The sequence below is a fragment of the Leptidea sinapis genome, chromosome 23, assembly GCF_905404315.1.
Source record: "Leptidea sinapis chromosome 23, ilLepSina1.1, whole genome shotgun sequence".
NCBI lineage: Eukaryota > Metazoa > Arthropoda > Insecta > Lepidoptera > Pieridae > Leptidea > Leptidea sinapis.
In genome coordinates this window covers 5286415-5303332 of record NC_066287.1, presented here as the reverse complement: position 1 = coordinate 5303332, position 16918 = coordinate 5286415, and the positions used below count along the sequence as shown (strand labels likewise).

Genomic DNA, 16918 nt, shown 5'->3' with positions numbered 1-16918 from the left:
AAAAATGTTATTTAGTTATGCACAAAATGGTATAAAGGTCTCTTTCATGTGGATTCCATCACATAGGGGCATAACAGGAAATGAGACAGTAGATAAAATTGCACTTGATGGAACCAACATGTTGGATGTTAGCTCCAAAGTAAAAGTACCTTTGACCGACTGCTATCAATCTATTGACAACCAGGTCAATAGTTTATGGGTCGAATTTTGGAAACAAGACCAAGAACAGAAGGGTAAATGGTATGGAAATATTCAAGCAAGCTTATCTGTAGCACCATGGTATAACAAATTGAAAATGGCCAATCGGGACTTTATTACGACTATAAACAGACTGCGTTTTGGTCACTCCACCGTCCCGGCCCACCTGGCTCGGTTGGGCATAGTGGAGAGTAGCTACTGCACCTTCTGCAATAATTCTGTTGGTGATATCGAACATTTCATATTTAAATGTGAGTGCTTTTCGTTTGACAGATTGATTCTTGTCAGGGAAATTAGTGAAAAAGTGCAAGATCCCTCCCGCCGCCTGAGTGATATGTTGAAAAATAGATCCTATTACGTGCCTCTATATAAATTCATCAAAAATACAGTTGGGAAATTATAATATACCTAATAAAAATACTCAAGATTTGGCCTAAAGGTCTAGATACCAGGCCATAAACTCCAAAAAAAAAAAAGAGACCTTACAGTGTCAGTGATGAGTGAATTTTGCACATGACGTTTTAATTTCTGAAGTGACACTGTCAATGTCGAAAAATAATATTTTGAATTTTTATTTTTAATGTTTACATTTATCTATAAGAAACCACCTTACCATCCATAATTCTGAAGATACAGATAAGTTTGTTATGAAATTAAATTTAGCACAAAAAGTAGTTAAAATAAATTTTGAAAATAACTATGGATTCAAACGACGTATTAGATGATAAAGATAGTGGTCCTGAAGTTCAGTTAAATTTTCCTGCTTCTGTTATGAGTCGAATTGAAGAGTTGATGGGAGGAACAGAACAATTTGATAGTGATGAAGTAAGATCACACTTCTACTTTTTTATTATATAGAAAACTATGTTTTGGAAGAGGAGAACAAATGAACATATGAGTTACCTGATGGCAAGTGATCAGTACCACCTTTGTTGAAACACCAGAAGAATCACACGAGCCGTCTTTAACGTTGGTGAACGCACTATTTCTGTAGGTACCCAAATTGTGTCAACCTATCCAGGTTAATGCTGGATAAGTAAATTTATTCAGTTTTAGTATTTACCAGTGGGAGGCTCCTTTGCACAGGATGACGGCTAGATTATGGGTACCACAACGGTGCCTATTTCTGCCTTGAAGGACTGAAGAAAAAATCAGTAATAATATGTGCCCAAAATTAAACATTTGCCACCTTGTCAAAGAACAGCTGATAAGGTCCGCCATTGAATTTAAACCTTAAAGGCAAGGAAAGGAAGGATCTTTTCCAGTTTTGAGAGTTACAATGAATTGTGGTTTGTATGTATATAAATATCTATTTAACTGTCTTAATTAATTATACTAGTTATTCTATGCCAGTTGGGGGAAAACGAAGCGAAGTGATCATTTGACATGGTATCCATACAGTAAACATTTTTATATTGATGCTAACTCAAAGTGGTGGTAGAACTTATTTTATTGTAGAATTTTGATATTGAGTTGTATACTAATATCTCTCTCTTTATTACATTATATAATTTAATCTTTGTGTCTTTTAACAATGTTTGTGATAGTTCTGCAATACATAGTCTATGAGCAAGTCCTGGTGTACTTACAGTTCGATGCAGTGGCATACATCAACCGGGTGTTCCCAACGGAGCAGTCTCTGTCGGCGGTGGAGGCGGCAGCAGCGCGTTGTGAGTTCCGCCTGGCCGCCGTACAGCATGACATGCGGCGGCTGGTGCGCGCTCAGCACGACCAGCGAGTGACTGGACATGAGGCGCTCAAGGAGGCACAGCACTGTATATCAGAGCTGGCCTTACAGGTATGTCAAGTCTCGTGGTGACAGGCATGTAGTATTGTCTCGCACAATTGATAACATCCAAGTATCTTCGAAGCCAATTTGGCTATTCCAGACATTTGTTTTCAATTGAAATTAACATAATTATATTATATTACAAATATTATCTGTGCTTATGCACTTCAGGTGGGTTGTGAATAGGGAGAAAAGGAAGCATTTTGAGCAGACCTTGATGAAATTGTTGTGAATATAATATCAGAAGAATAATGGCTTGCTATGGTTGACCTAAACGGGCATGTGGGAGAAACTAGTAGTAGTAGTAGAAATCCCGCATGGATCTCCTCATAAATGCTATGAGGAGATCCATGCGGGAATCGAAAGTTCTAACAAAGGAGGAAGAATTATCTTAGATTTTGCTTCACATCATCAACTTTAGTCAGGTTATCTAATAACATAGAAGCTATGGGAAAAAGTCCCAAATAGACTTCATACTAGCGGACATTGTACTGAAAAGGAAAGCGCGAATTGCGCTGGAAGAAGGACTAAAAGTCTGCCGATCTAAAAACAATACATCTAGAGTGAAAATTTTGCAATACCACCAACTCATCTACTATTTACCATCCAGACAGAAATAGTCCCTAAAGTGTCACAATTTTAATACTTTGGATCAGTCATCATGAAAAAAAAACATATCACACAGAGTAAATATCGGCTGGCAAAAGTGCGAACCACTTTACGTACAAGATCATGCTGGTTGGCATAAAAGGAATGGTATACAAGATGGCATTGAGGCCGGCGATTCTTTGCGGAGCAGAGTGCTAGCCAGTTCAAGAACTCACGTGCAAAAACCTCACATGGTCGAAATGAAAATGACAAAGTACAACATCCTCGGCAGTTTTATAGTAGCCCATAGGGGAGCCGAAAAGCTCAAAGAGAGCCATCTGTGGTGGTGAGGTCACTTTATGCTTTATTTTATAGTAAACTAACCTAAACATGATAGAGAAAAAACAACGGCAGTGGATAAAAGAAAATTTGCCCAATCCGACAACCCTAGACAGAATGTCACGGCCCAGATGGAGAGCTGACTCCACCTAAAGTGGGATAGAGCAATGATGAAAAAGAATGAATTAGTATTAATTTCGCTTATAAGTTTTTTTAGTCTAACTACAGGCAAAATGTACCACCGGACTGCGCGCACGGCCTTTAGGTAGGGGTTAAACAGTCCTCCACCGAAGAATCGACCCCCGCTGAACTCTCGACTGCAAAATCGGGCTACTCGGTGATGTGAAACCTTGCTGAAACTAATTCGACACGTGTTTGGCCTCGACACTAGGCATTCTCAGGAGATGTTGACTCGCGAAACTTTGGAACGAGAGTGAATTCTATGAGACAAACACCTCCCTTTTATACACTCATTTATGTGCTGGGGCAGTGGGATTGTTCGGCTTCTGTGACATATCACCACCACTAAAAATACGTAGCAATTATTAAGATACCAAAATAGTTCATTCAACAGTTGGTAAGCATGTTGTTTTTGTTTTTTATTTCCACCTTCCTCAAAGGCATTCAACACTTTTTTGACGCCTCTGGTGTTGCGGGAGAATTTGCCGGCCTTTATCAATTGATGATCCTCTGTGGTCTCGGTGGTGTATACGTATATCATATCTTATTAACATTGACTAGGACCATAGAACGTGTTGTATACCTGTTATAATCTGCCTGCCGACATAATCAAATATTGATTCGATCAGGTGGCGGACATAAACAAGAAGGCGTCCCGCAGCGAGAGCATGGTGCGGGAGATCACGTCGGAGATAAAGCAGCTGGACTGTGCCAAGTGGAACCTGACGTCCGCTATCACCGCGCTCAACCACCTACACATGCTGGCGGGAGGAGCGGCCACGCTGCGCTCGCTGGCGCAGAACAGACAGTACAAGGAACTGGTGCTGCCTCTGCAGGCAATCATGGAGGTGGGTAGCGGCAAAACCTGACGTGTTCAATTCACCAATAACCTTCATTGGAATAGAATCACAAACGAATTTGTGGCTGGTTGGTAAGTGTATCTGTGTCACAACACCGGAGGAATAACTTAAAAATCAATGAATCTTGAACAACTATACCTAGTCTCCTAACAATTGAAATATGTCCTCATTCAATAAAGGAACTATTCAATATTGAAATAATAGAGCCAAACATGTAGATTATATACTATTACACACGGACGAGTAAAAAAAGAAGGACTCCGCGCCGTGATATTAGCAAGTGAAGCATCGTTATGCTAGTGTGTGTGTGGGTTACGGGGGATACTAGTTACACAATTTTTTCTCCCTTAAATAATCATATATGGCCATAAATACTTATATAGCATCGTTTTACACTTTTTCACAACGCACGACGACATTTTTAAAATTAAATTTTATTGAGACGCAAACTGATCTGTCACAGACGATGACAATTCTCATACTGGCCGCCTATCGGCCTGTAGTAGTGTAAGTGTGTGCGTGGGGCTATGTATGTACACGTTAATTGGCTTGTTTTGGTGCTACACTGTTATGTAAGGTGACACGGAGTCCTTATTTTTTTACTAGTCCGTGACTTTTACAATATAATTCTTTGTTACAAAGCAAATAATACCAGACTATTTAATGTACAATAATGCTTGAGTAGGAAACTGCTCGAACTCATTATAAAAAAGGTCAGTTCGTTGGCATGTTTCTTGCTACTGTAGCTACGAGGTTTTTTTATGTTTTTTTTTTTTATGAAAATAAGGGACGAGACGAGCAGGACCATTACAATGCAGTGCCGCTCAGGATTATTGAAAAACCCAAAAACTCTGAGCGTTACTACAACTGCGCTCGTCACCTTGAGACATATAAGATGTTAAGTCTCATTTGCCCAGTAATTTCACTAGCTACGGCGCTTTTCAGACCGTAACACAGTAATGCTTACACATTACTGCTTCACGGCAGAAATAGGCGCCGTTGTGGTACCCATAATCTAGCCGGCATCCGGTGCAATGGAGCCTCTCACTGGTAGTTTCGAGGTTTTTAATAAATCTTATGGAAATAAATAGTTTTAATTTGATACCAATGGCTAAGGCTGACCCCTCATCAAGTGAGTGTGTGTGATGGTGCAGGTGCTGCAACACCTGGAGTGCTACCGCGACATCCGCGAGCTCAATGTGCTGCGGGAGGACGTTCGAGTCATCCGCTCACAGCTGGCCGACCAGATCGTTGCCGACTTCAAGCAGGCCTTCACCGGTGAGTGCCACAGTTTGTACCACACGATCTCTGTAAGCGCAAAAATTAATTCAATTTGAGAACCTTTCACATAATTATTGGAAGCCGTGGTACCTATCCAACAGTCTATCTATTAAGGCGAAGAGTAAGCAGAAAACACGCAAACATGGTGTTTTTAGACAAGTTTTGTGGTGAAAGTATAGCATTTCGAGCTATGAACACTTACTTAATCCTGTTACACATCCTTAAGTCTTATTTGTAGGTTGCTAATGCTTGCTGTTGGTTATAGTTAACACTGCCGAGTCTTTTTGAACTACCACTTTTCTTTGAAGTTAAACAAGTTTTTTGGCATGGCGTGACACATTTTTTTGGTATTTCTCTCAGAAAAGTTATTCTTATAGCTTGTACTTTTTTGTGTAGGTTCATTTATTCAGATTAGTAGTGAATAACGAGGATTGTAAGCATATAAATTGTTTTCCACCCAAGAATTTTGAAAATATTGGCTTTGTTACATAGATGGCGGGCCGGCAGCCGTGAACTCATATCGCCCAAGGTCGCTGGCATTTAGTGTCGCCTTAATTAAATCTTTTTGGGTATCTCTATACATGTCACATAAATTTTTTATATGTATGTTTAAGTTTATCCTATATATATTGTGTATCACTTAAGAATGCGATTAAGATCTAATAAAAATTGTTGTCGGTAAATAAAGGCATAATATAAAACGGAATCTTATAAAAAAATATCTGTAGAAAACATTATTAGCAATTTGACAAGACAAAAAGCTTTATTGTTGCAAACTTTTTGTCGTGACAAATTTATTTAAACGCCTTTTTTTATTTTTTTTTGGGCCAAAATTAACGCCTTTGATTTTATAAATACAAATCTTAGATACGATATCAACTTTGAAAAAACTATTTAATAAATAAAATTACAGGTAGTGATACAAAAAAAGATATTATTTTGAACATATTATTTTATCACGTTTTATGGTCCTTCGAGCCTAATGATTTGACAAATATAATATTATGTAGGTAATAGAATAGTTTATTTACTACAATGTGGCTGGTGCTGTAGCTGGTAACCACTGACCTGTATAAATACCACTGGACAGGCTGTTCCATATGTTTGACAGCATTTTTTTTGTGCCTATTTGAAGCGCCACTCGCGAGCGTCCAGAGAACTAATTTTGATATATAATACAAATGGCTGCGAAGGAACGTACAATACTCTGAAGAATTTTTACATTTTGAAATCATTTCGTTCGTTTTCCGTGTTATTTATACTTCAAGAATAAACGTAATAAAGTTCACATTTTTTTTGTAAACAATTTCCCACCATCTATCGATGTTTGCTGAGGTTGTCATCACTAGTTTTAGTACCGCAGACTCTCGCTGGCCAACAGCGCCAAAATGGCGGATATCAAACAGGCACAAAGGCACTCTGACGGCCGCCAGTTCAGTGGTATGTAGTAGAGGTCAGTGCTGATAACTAATGCGAGGCACCTGGTGTAGTTGTTGGTGGCTATTGGCAGGCGGGGCTGGAAAGGGTGGCGTGTCGGCCCGCACACTGGGCGAGGCGTGTGGCGTGTTGGACGCACTAGAGCCGCGTGTCAAGCGGGACCTGCTCACGTGGTTCGTAGGGCTGCAGCTGCAGGTACCAATCATTACTGTTTATATCATTCCACGGATAGTGCTGTAACTGATCCCTAAAATATGGTTGAGGGAGGCGATGGCTGGCTTTGCGTCATGCTCGTGAACGGGCGTTACTTGTGGTGGCAGGATGATCCTGTTTCCGGAGGCTCGGCTTCAGATTCTTAAAAGTTATATCTATATATATAAATGAATTGCTGTTCGTTAGTCTCGCTAAAACTCGAGAACGGTTCGATCGATTTGGCTAAATTTGGTCTCGAATTATTTGTGGAAGTCCAGAGAAGGTTTGAAAGGTGAATAAATATGAAAGTGTTCGGAATTAAATAAAACCAACAATTTTGTTTTTCCTTTGATGTGCCCCCCGTCGCGTCGTCCGATATTTGTTTTGTATGGACATATTTTCTATGAGAGAATTTATTGACGCACGGTTTGACAGTTCTGCTGTAAAACAATTTCAATACAACAACAGGGAGCATATTTTACGAAATAATTCTTGATGTTATGAAATATTATTGACAAATTCATAAAAAAACATTATTTTATTTATTATATACAGAATAACGTCTGTCGGGTCAACTAGTATAAATATAAAAATGGATGCAGCTATTGTACTCAATAACTTTTTTTTTGTATTAATTTACATAATTTTGTTTGACTTACTCGTGTAAGGCATTGACTATTTGACGTTTGAGTATGTTTGTTGTATTATTTGTAGAATGATGAAAATGTAAATCATGATTTAAAAGAGTGGCAACCCTTTACGAAGTAGCAGTAGATTCAATAAGATTTTTTTTGACATTCATAAGTCAATTCCGTGACCTACATGAATAAAGTGTATTTGATTTGTTCAGTGCCATCTTTATAATAATTCAGGATCACTAGGAACATATAAACTTGAGTTTGTCAAAAACTAGTAACAATGCTGGTTGCTATATCAGATGGCGTTTTAATAATTATTGTTAGTATACAGTGTCACTTTAGAAGTTTTTTTTGATAAAATTAAAGTGCATATAAACTGCTCGTTCAATGGTATAAGATATTTTTTTTTCTCGCTTTCAGGAGTATGAGCATCTGTTCTCCCGCGAGCAAGAGTCCGCGTGGTTGGCACACATCGAGCGCCGCTACGCGTGGCTCAAGAAGCACCTGCTGTCGTTCGAGGAGACGCTTGGGGCCGTGTTCCCGGCGCACTGGAGGCTTAGCGAGAGGATCGCGTACCAGTTCTGCAAGGTGAGCCTCTCAGTCAGTCATTTAGTCCGCGTGGCTCAAAAAGCACTTGATGTTGATGACTCATATAAAACGCGTGGGGTGATCTGTACTAGGTATAGATTTTCAGTTGATGATTGAGTTTCAAATAGCACAGGGCAGCTCCTTGGTAAATATTTTAAAAGATATGTCAATCCTTTGCTTTAAAACCGTATCAACTAAATTAGACACTTAACTCAATGAAGTCAAGCTTCATTTCACATTCATAATTAACACTTTACAAAATGACCTAGAGGTTCTTAGAAGGTAAAGCCGTGTTTATCTTCTATCTTGATTATAAATTAATTAGAGTTTTTTTTATTATCTATACGATATATACAGATTTTGCGAAAGCTTTTGACAGCGTTCATCATTCAGTGATTTTAATGAAGCTTCATCACCTGGGAATTCATGGTAATCTTCACAGATGGTTCACATCTTATTTATATAATCATACGCAACTAGTTGCGTTGAGGGGCTTCTAGTCAGTGCCGTTTCTTGCTAGCTCTGGCGTGCCTCAAGGCTCAAATCTTGGTCCTCTACTTTTTTTGGCATTTATAAATGATTTATTATGCAAAATCTGATGTGAGTGCCTGGCGTACGCCGATGATGTAAAAATCTTCCATCAAATAAATGGACTGCTCATTGCTGCAAAGGGACATCGACACTATTTGGCAGTTTTGTGAAATAAACCTCACGATTCTGAATATATAAAAAGTGTCTACTAATTACATTCACTCGCAAGAATCCTTTAATTCATGATTGTGTGTGATTAGGACTTGGGGGTCATCTTTGCCTGGGACCTATCCTTCAAAGGCCATTATGATTATATTTGTTCAAAGGCAAATAGGATGTTAAGCTTTGTTATTAGATATGTCAGACGATTTAAAAAGGAAAGCTCCTAGATATTATTATACAATGGCTTAGTGAGAAGAATCCTGGAGTATTGCTCAGTTTTTTTTTGCGCCCAAACAAGGGAAAGGGCTACCCTCCGGGATAACGACGGGTGGGAGGTGGTGAATGCTCATGCATACCAACGCAGCCTAAGTCTGCGTTGGTTATGTGGGACTCACGTGAAAACCTAGGTGCCTACGCACTAAACACCACCTGCAGTTGGCTTTGGGCAGGTGCCCTCTAAGCCTACATCGAAGGCGACCTTCTCTTGGGGAGAGAGAGGCGCGAGCGGCACTCCCTATGGAGTTTCCGCTGGGTATTGCTCAGTGATTTGGTCTCCATTTTATAATGTTCACCATGATAGAATAGAGTCAATTCAGTGGCGGTTTGTAAGAGTTCTTTGGTTGGGATTCAATTTGAGGTTGGGATTTGGTTCGAGAATTTTTACCAGGAATATGACATAAACTTAAAATGCCTTTTACTCGGCTACGTCGAGCAAGTAAGTCTTTTGTGGGGCGATGTAGTAAATGTAACACAGATTGGGAATGGAGCGACCGCCCTCAGGCTCTTAAATAATAAGTTTAATGGTATGATATTACTTTGTAACCATGTAACCATTTTTATGAAAAAAAAACCCGCTGAGTTTGTTGCGCCCGTTCGTCTCAGGTCTAAGGCATTCTTTTGGAATGGGTGGTAGTTTTTGAATTTCAATAAGGGATTTTATATCCTATTTTGAATATATATTTGAATTTGAATTTATCGGCTGAACAAATTTGTTTCAAAACAACGGGTTTTCTTCCCGTGAGCACGCATTACGAGCGGGGAAAACATTTTAAATAATAGTTTGGTCAGTTTGAAAAAGCGGGATTATGTCAGTCTCGCTGGGGACATCGGGACAGACTGCCAGAATGTGGGACTGTCCCGCTCAAAGCGGGACGTATGGTCACGTTATACTTGTAGCATACAGTTTCATCACTTTTCACCTAATAATTAGTGTTTTTTGAATCTTGTTCTCATGTAATAAGTAATGATTGTATATTTAGTATATTTTTTTTAATCCCCCAACCAGTAAATATTGTAGTGACATTTAATTTAGTAATGTGGTGTAAGGTGACGCGCGACATGCTGAGCGAGGTGTTGGTGTCGCGGCGGGGCGAGGTGGACGTGAAACTGCTGCTGTACGCGATACAGAAGACGAGCAACTTCGAGATGTTGCTGCACAAGAGATTTGTCGGTGAGTCTCATTACTGAACAGAGAGTTCATCGAATTACTTCCATATAACGTTCACACCACGTGGAGAGATATAATTATTTTATTTACAACTAAAAGATGAAAAGAGTAAGGCAAGTTATATAGTGAGGTTTTTGAACATAGAGGATTTAAATACTACGTAATAAGAGGCAGAACTGCCTAAGTAACAATTGCAATTTAGCTTAGTATGAAACGTGCAGTCATCCGACATAAGTTTGTAATAGTTGTAATTACAGTATCGCGTTTGGCCACTAAGTATAATCCGGCTTAGTTTGAAAGCAAACAGTGGCTTAAAACGAAGTGAACGAGTATCGAAGATTTCGAGTATCTCCTTTTTTACAAGATTATAGCCGTCATCTGTCAATCTGTCAATTACTGCACCTTTCATACAATCGAGTGAACTGCATTTTTCTTAGAGAGTTTCGCTAGGCTGTTATTGAACGCAGAAGACACTATATCGACAATAATATGTTTGTTTTAATCAAATTTACCTGAGATTATCACAGCGCTTGCATCAATGTCATTTAATTACGTTATAACTATAAGAGCGCTTTCGTACTACGTCTGATCCGTGAAAACACGGTCGAAGCGCGAAAGCACTCTAAGGGCATATAAAATAAGTAATTATAAAAGTTCTTGAAGAAGGAGAGGAGATAAGTGGTGTTTGAAAATAGTTCTCTTGTGTTTATTGGAGTGCATCGACGTAGGTGCATTGTTCAAGTTATAAAAAACGGTACTGTTGCTTACAGGTACCGAGACTCCGGCGGAGACATCGGACACCCACGAGACAGAAGTTGGTTGTAGCGACAACAGAGACGTAAGTATCTCACACCTATGTTCACAAATCATGAGTCACAAAGCATTTACAAGTTAGACTTAATATAAAAAAATTAAAGAACAAAACAAAACAAAAAATAACGTATTTAAATAGTAATTGATTTAATAAATTAATTAATTTTTAATTTGTTCAATGTGTTTTGGGAACCTACTAGAATCACTTTAACAACAGCAACCTGTTTAGATAATATTTTTACGAATGTTACTATTACTAGTAAACTCATAATTAATAATCTTCAGTCCGACCATAGGGGGCAACTTATAAAAGTAAATACAATATTGGAGAATGTCAGACCAAAAAAGGTGACAATTATACTAGTTTCGGGTAGCCGTCTTGAGAGGTTTAGAAATAATTTGGTAAATACGATACCATTTTTACACTGTTGTGAAACTGCTATTTTCACTATAACTTAGTCTTCAATTCCTACACACACACACACACATACTCACGCCTTGTTCCCGTCGGGGTAGGCAGAGACAATAGAATGCCATTTGCTTCTATCCTTACACACCTCACGCGCTTCCTCTACATTCATTACTCTTTTCATACATGCTCGCCGGTTGCGGGTGCTTCGGACCTCTCCTTTTCTCAAAACGTCCCCAATTTGATCGACGAATGTTCTACGAGGTCTCCCGCGACCGGCTTGCCCACACACACTTGCCTTATATATTTGATGCGTCATTCTTTCTTCACTCATTCGCTCCACATGTCCAAACCATTTAAGCATTCCTTTTTCAGTCCTTGTCACAACATCCTCTTTCAAACCACAGCGCGCTCGTATTACCGCATTCGGAATTCTATCAGTCAGTCTTACCCCACACATACTACGCAGTGATCGCATCTCAACTGCGTTAATTCTGCTTTTATGCTTCTTCTGCCATACCCAACTCTCACTTCCATACATTAACGTGGCGACAAGCACTCCATTATGTACAGCCATTCGCGCTTCTATTGGCACAGTCTTACCGTTTATAAAGGCATGCAGCGCTCCATTCACACAATTTCCCGCAGTCACTCTCCTTTCAATATCACCTTCAAATCTTCCGTCTCTTGTAAACATGCTACCCAAATATACGAATTCTGTAACTTGTTCTACCCTTTCATTTTCAATCGTGATAGTACACTCAGTCAACCTTTCATCCTTCTCAAATACCATCACTTTCGTCTTTCTTGCATTTACTTTCAAACCTCTCTCTTTAAAGCTCCCGTTCAAACAGTCAATCATTTGTTGCAACTCATTTACCGATGATGAAAAAATGACTTGATCATCGGCGTACAAGAGGCACTTAACACACAACCCTTCCATATTGATTCCACATTGCATTTCTCTCACATCATTCATGCATCTATCCATGAATAGGTTGAACAACCAAGGCGACGCTACACAACCCTGTCTGACACCTTTGGAGATATCAAACCAGCCCGTATAGGCACCATTAACACGAACACAGGCTTGAGAATCCCTGTACAGAGATTTCAGAGCCCTTATCAGAAAATTGTCCACCCCATACATAGATAAGACCTTCCATAATTCCTTTCTATTCACCCTATCATATGCCTTTTCCAAGTCTATGAACGCGCAATATACTTTCTGGTTTTTTTCCAGACATTTTTCAGTGATGCAGCGTAAGGAAAAGACTTGATCCGTACATCCCATTCCCTTCCGAAATCCCGCTTGCACATCCCATACCTTGTCATTAGTCACATTCATTACTCTTTCAATCAATATTCTGGCATACACTTTTCCAACAACACTAAGAAGGCTGATCCCGCGATAATTTTGACATTCCTGCTGCGAGCCTTTGCCTTTATAAATTGGGACAATCACTGCCTTCGTCCAATCGTCTGGAACTTGGCCCTGTTTCCAACATAAATTAAAAAGGCGATGCAGCAGGCTCACTATTAGTCCATCGCCAGCCTTCAACATTTCAGTCGTCACTCGATCATACCCAGCAGACTTTCCCGACCTCATACCTCTTAACGCTTTCATAATTTCATCCAAACCTATTTCATCACTCGGGTCCACAAACATATCTATTATCTCTTCTTGCTCTTTTTCACTTACATCTTTCTCGTATAAGCTCTCAAAATAATTCTTCCAGCACTCTAGTATCATACTTTCTTCATGTATGACCTAACCTTGTTCATTCCTAATCAGTTTCATAGATGAATTTGTATTTGTTCCCCGCGCTTCTTTCACGAGTTTCCAAAACAGTTTTATATTATCTCGGAAACTTGCGCCGAATTGTTCCTTATATTTCACCTTTTTCTCATTCCTTTTCTTCTCTATACATTCTTTAACTTTCGCTTTCACGCATCTATATTTGTCCTTGATTTCTTTAACATTATCTTCATTCATACCGCCACTCGCTCTATTTGTTGCTTCTATTGCCAAGACATCCAGCCATGCTTTTTTCTTTTCCTCAACCATTCTTCTAGTTTCATCATCCCACCAGTCGGCATTTTGGCATTTCTTGCGCCTTCTTTTACTCACACCGCATACATCATCAGCACATTTAATAATGTTGGTTTTAAATACCGACCATACATCATTCACACTTTCCTCATTAACATCACTCCAGCTTTTTTCTAGCCGTTCACTCAATTGCTTTTTATACATCTCTTTTACTTGCTGATCTTTCAATCTTTCCACTTTTATACGTTCTAATTCAGTAGTTGACCCTTTTGATCTGTGCCGCCAGCGCTTAAACAAACCACTTATTCTGCTAATTACCAAATAGTGATCTGTGCCGACATCTGGTCCACGATAGGCTCTAGTATCCACTAGTTTCATTTTTATTCTTTCATCGACTATCACAAGATCTATCATACTCCTTAACACAACATTGCCTTCCTTCTTTTGCCACGTGTACATATGTATCATCTTATGCTGAAACCACGTATTCATCACAGACAGACCCATCTCCACACATATATCTAACAAGTATACGCCGTTGTCATTCACACTCTTATCCCCAAACGTCCCAAGCACATTTTCATACCCATCACGCTTCACTCCAACCCTTGCATTGAAATCTCCAAGCATGACAATACGTTCATTCAACTTACGCAATAACAAAACTTCTCTCGTTTGTTCCCAAAATTCTTCTCTTACCGCCTTACTATGGGAAGAGTCCGGAGCGTATACACCTACCAAAAATAGAGGTGTCAGACCTACTTTCAGTCGGACCCAGATAAGGCGGGGACTTACGCACTCATACTCTCGCATGCATTCTGCCATTCGCTCTGAAAGAAGTATACCGACGCCTTTACTGCCATGTTCTTCATCTGGAACTCCCGACCATATTTCTGTGAACGGGCCGCGCGTCAGTATCTCTTTCCCTTTACGTTTTGTCTCATTCACACACAGCACATCTAATTTTCTTTCATTCATTAACTCGTAAATTTCATCCAGTTTCTCATTCATTCCTCCTCTAACATTCAAAGTCGCAAAACGGCATTCCGATGCCCACTTTCCGCCCCGGCGAGAACAATTTGGACTTAGGTTTTGGCGTGACGTATGGCGAATATCGTCGCCGCCTACAGCTGTTAGGTTGCTCCCCCCAGAATACGAGGAGCAGCCTCGTCCTGCAGATACAGGAGGAGGAGGGGATTCTCCGGCTCTGCCGGTACCCCCCTGGGGTACAGTTACAGTATTTTTTCCTACAGCCATGTTCCCGACGGTAATTGTTTGTTAGGCTGTATGATGTCTTTGGGGTTTGACAGCCAGCCCCTAAGCGGCGGGACAGAATACCGGGTTTATTTCAAGTTTTCCTTCTCTAAGATCGGAGACGTCAAAAGCTTGATGATATTACGGACGTCAAAATACCTTAGTCGGCTTTTACGACGCCTCGGTAAGAGTGAGGGAGGTCTATTCTACTCTGCCGGATACCCCACGGCAACCTACTGTGAGGAATTTGACAGGATTTTTACTCCAGTAATGTTGACAGTAAACAACAAACATTGTTTTAATGATTGGGCAACAATGGGTATCCACAAATGTCGTAAACGCTTATATGACCTTTATTATGAGAAACATTACAATAATAGTGAAGAATTTAAAATATATGAAAAAAAATACTCCAAGCTCTTTAAAGTATTTTGTCATGAAGCGAAAACACGTTTCATTGCAGATAAAATTAAAAACAGTAATAATAAAGTAAAAGCGACTTGGAGTGTAATTAACAATGCAACTGGTAGATCGAATTGCCGTAACACCTCTATCTGTTTAAATATTAATAATCGCGCTATAAATTCGTAAATAGAAATTGTAAATTAATTTGATAAATACTTCTCCGAAATCCCGATTATCACGACCTTAACTCTTCACCAAAAGCAGCTCATGATATGCTTAAATTACACGTACCAGTATCCTCCACCGATTTGAAATTTAAGTATGTTACAGGTAGCGATATAATAAAAATCTTCAAATTAATTAACCTAAAAAATACAAAAGACCATATGGGGCCATGCGACTAATATTGTAAAATACATACTTGACATTATAGCACCTGAATTAGCAATAATATTTAATGAATGCATAGATGAGGGTGTGTTCCCTGACCTCATGAAATACAGCAAAGTTATAGCTTTGTTTAAATCGGGCATTTCTTTTGACCTTGCTAATTTTAGACCTATTTCAGTGCTGCCTGTTTTTAGTAAAATTTTTGAAAAACTTTTGCTTCTACAGCTACAAATGCATTTTTGTAAATTAATGAAAAAAGTCAATTTGGTTTCACTAGGGGCTTATCAACAATTAATGCGGGTACTAGACTCATTGAGCACATCTTTGACGCCTGGGAAGAGTCACAGGATGCATTGGGCATTTTTTGTGATTTGTCCAAGGCATTTGACTGCGTCCACCATGAAACTTTACTCCTAAAACTAAAGCATAATGGAGTGAAAAATAGAGAATAATGTTAAAATCATATTTAAGCGAAAGAGTTCAGATAGTCGATGTAAATGGCAAACGGTGTTCGGGTAAACCTGTGGGAATGGGTGTTCCACAGGGTTCTATTCTCGGTCCTTTCTTGTTTCTTATATATATTAACGGTCTACCGTTTGTGGTAAATGATAGCCATGAGATTGTATTGTTTGCTGATGATACTTCACTTATTTTTAAAGTGAAGCGACTTGCAGATATTGATGACGAGGTAAACAATGCACTCTCAAAGATAGTGCGTTGGTTTGAGACGAATAATCTGCACTTAAACAGTAAAAAAAACAAAGTGTTTACGGTTCATTACACCAAACACAGCAGAGGTACAAACCAACATACTTATAAATGACCAGAGATTGGAACTTGTGGACACTACGGTCTTCTTGAGTATCACGTTAGATAAAAAGCTTCAGTGGGGTCCACATATTGCCCATCTAGCAGATAGACTCAGCTCTGCGGCATATGCAGTTAGAAAGATTAGAGAGTACACGATTCGTTGCGATCGCTAGATTAGTGTACTTCAGTTATTTTCACAGCATCATGACGTACGGTATTTACTACGGGGTCATGCTGCTGATATTGATATAGTGTTTGCTCTGCAAAAGAGAGCTGTTCTTGCTATATATCAGCTTGGTTATAGACAGTCTCTCAAAGAAAAATTAAAAGAAATAAATGTTATGAATGTTCATTGTCACTACATTTATAAAAATTTAATATTCGTTCACAAAAACTGTCACCTTTTTGGTCTTAATAGTGATTTTCATTATTATAACACTAGAAATAAGTGATTGCTTGTAACTAATTCTAGTAGGCTTCATAAGGTACATAATAGCTTTAGGGGAAATGTATACACTTCTATAATAAAGTCCCAGCCACTGTTCAGGAATTAT

The 16918-nt window shown here is 39.1% G+C and overlaps 1 protein-coding gene across 1 annotated transcript in view; it reads left to right on the top strand.

Annotated features, from left to right (window-relative positions):
• Positions 1-761: 761 nt before the first annotated feature.
• Positions 762-16918, top strand: part of LOC126971359 (vacuolar protein sorting-associated protein 53 homolog) — a 29901-nt gene continuing 13744 nt past the window's right edge. Inside the window, exons 1-8 of the mRNA XM_050817644.1 lie at positions 762-1023; positions 1790-1996; positions 3724-3942; positions 5109-5232; positions 6746-6867; positions 7923-8090; positions 10110-10233; positions 11001-11068. Of these exons, the coding sequence (XP_050673601.1) occupies positions 898-1023; positions 1790-1996; positions 3724-3942; positions 5109-5232; positions 6746-6867; positions 7923-8090; positions 10110-10233; positions 11001-11068 (1158 nt within the window). The 5' untranslated portion in view covers positions 762-897. The remainder of the gene's footprint in view (positions 1024-1789; positions 1997-3723; positions 3943-5108; positions 5233-6745; positions 6868-7922; positions 8091-10109; positions 10234-11000; positions 11069-16918) is intronic.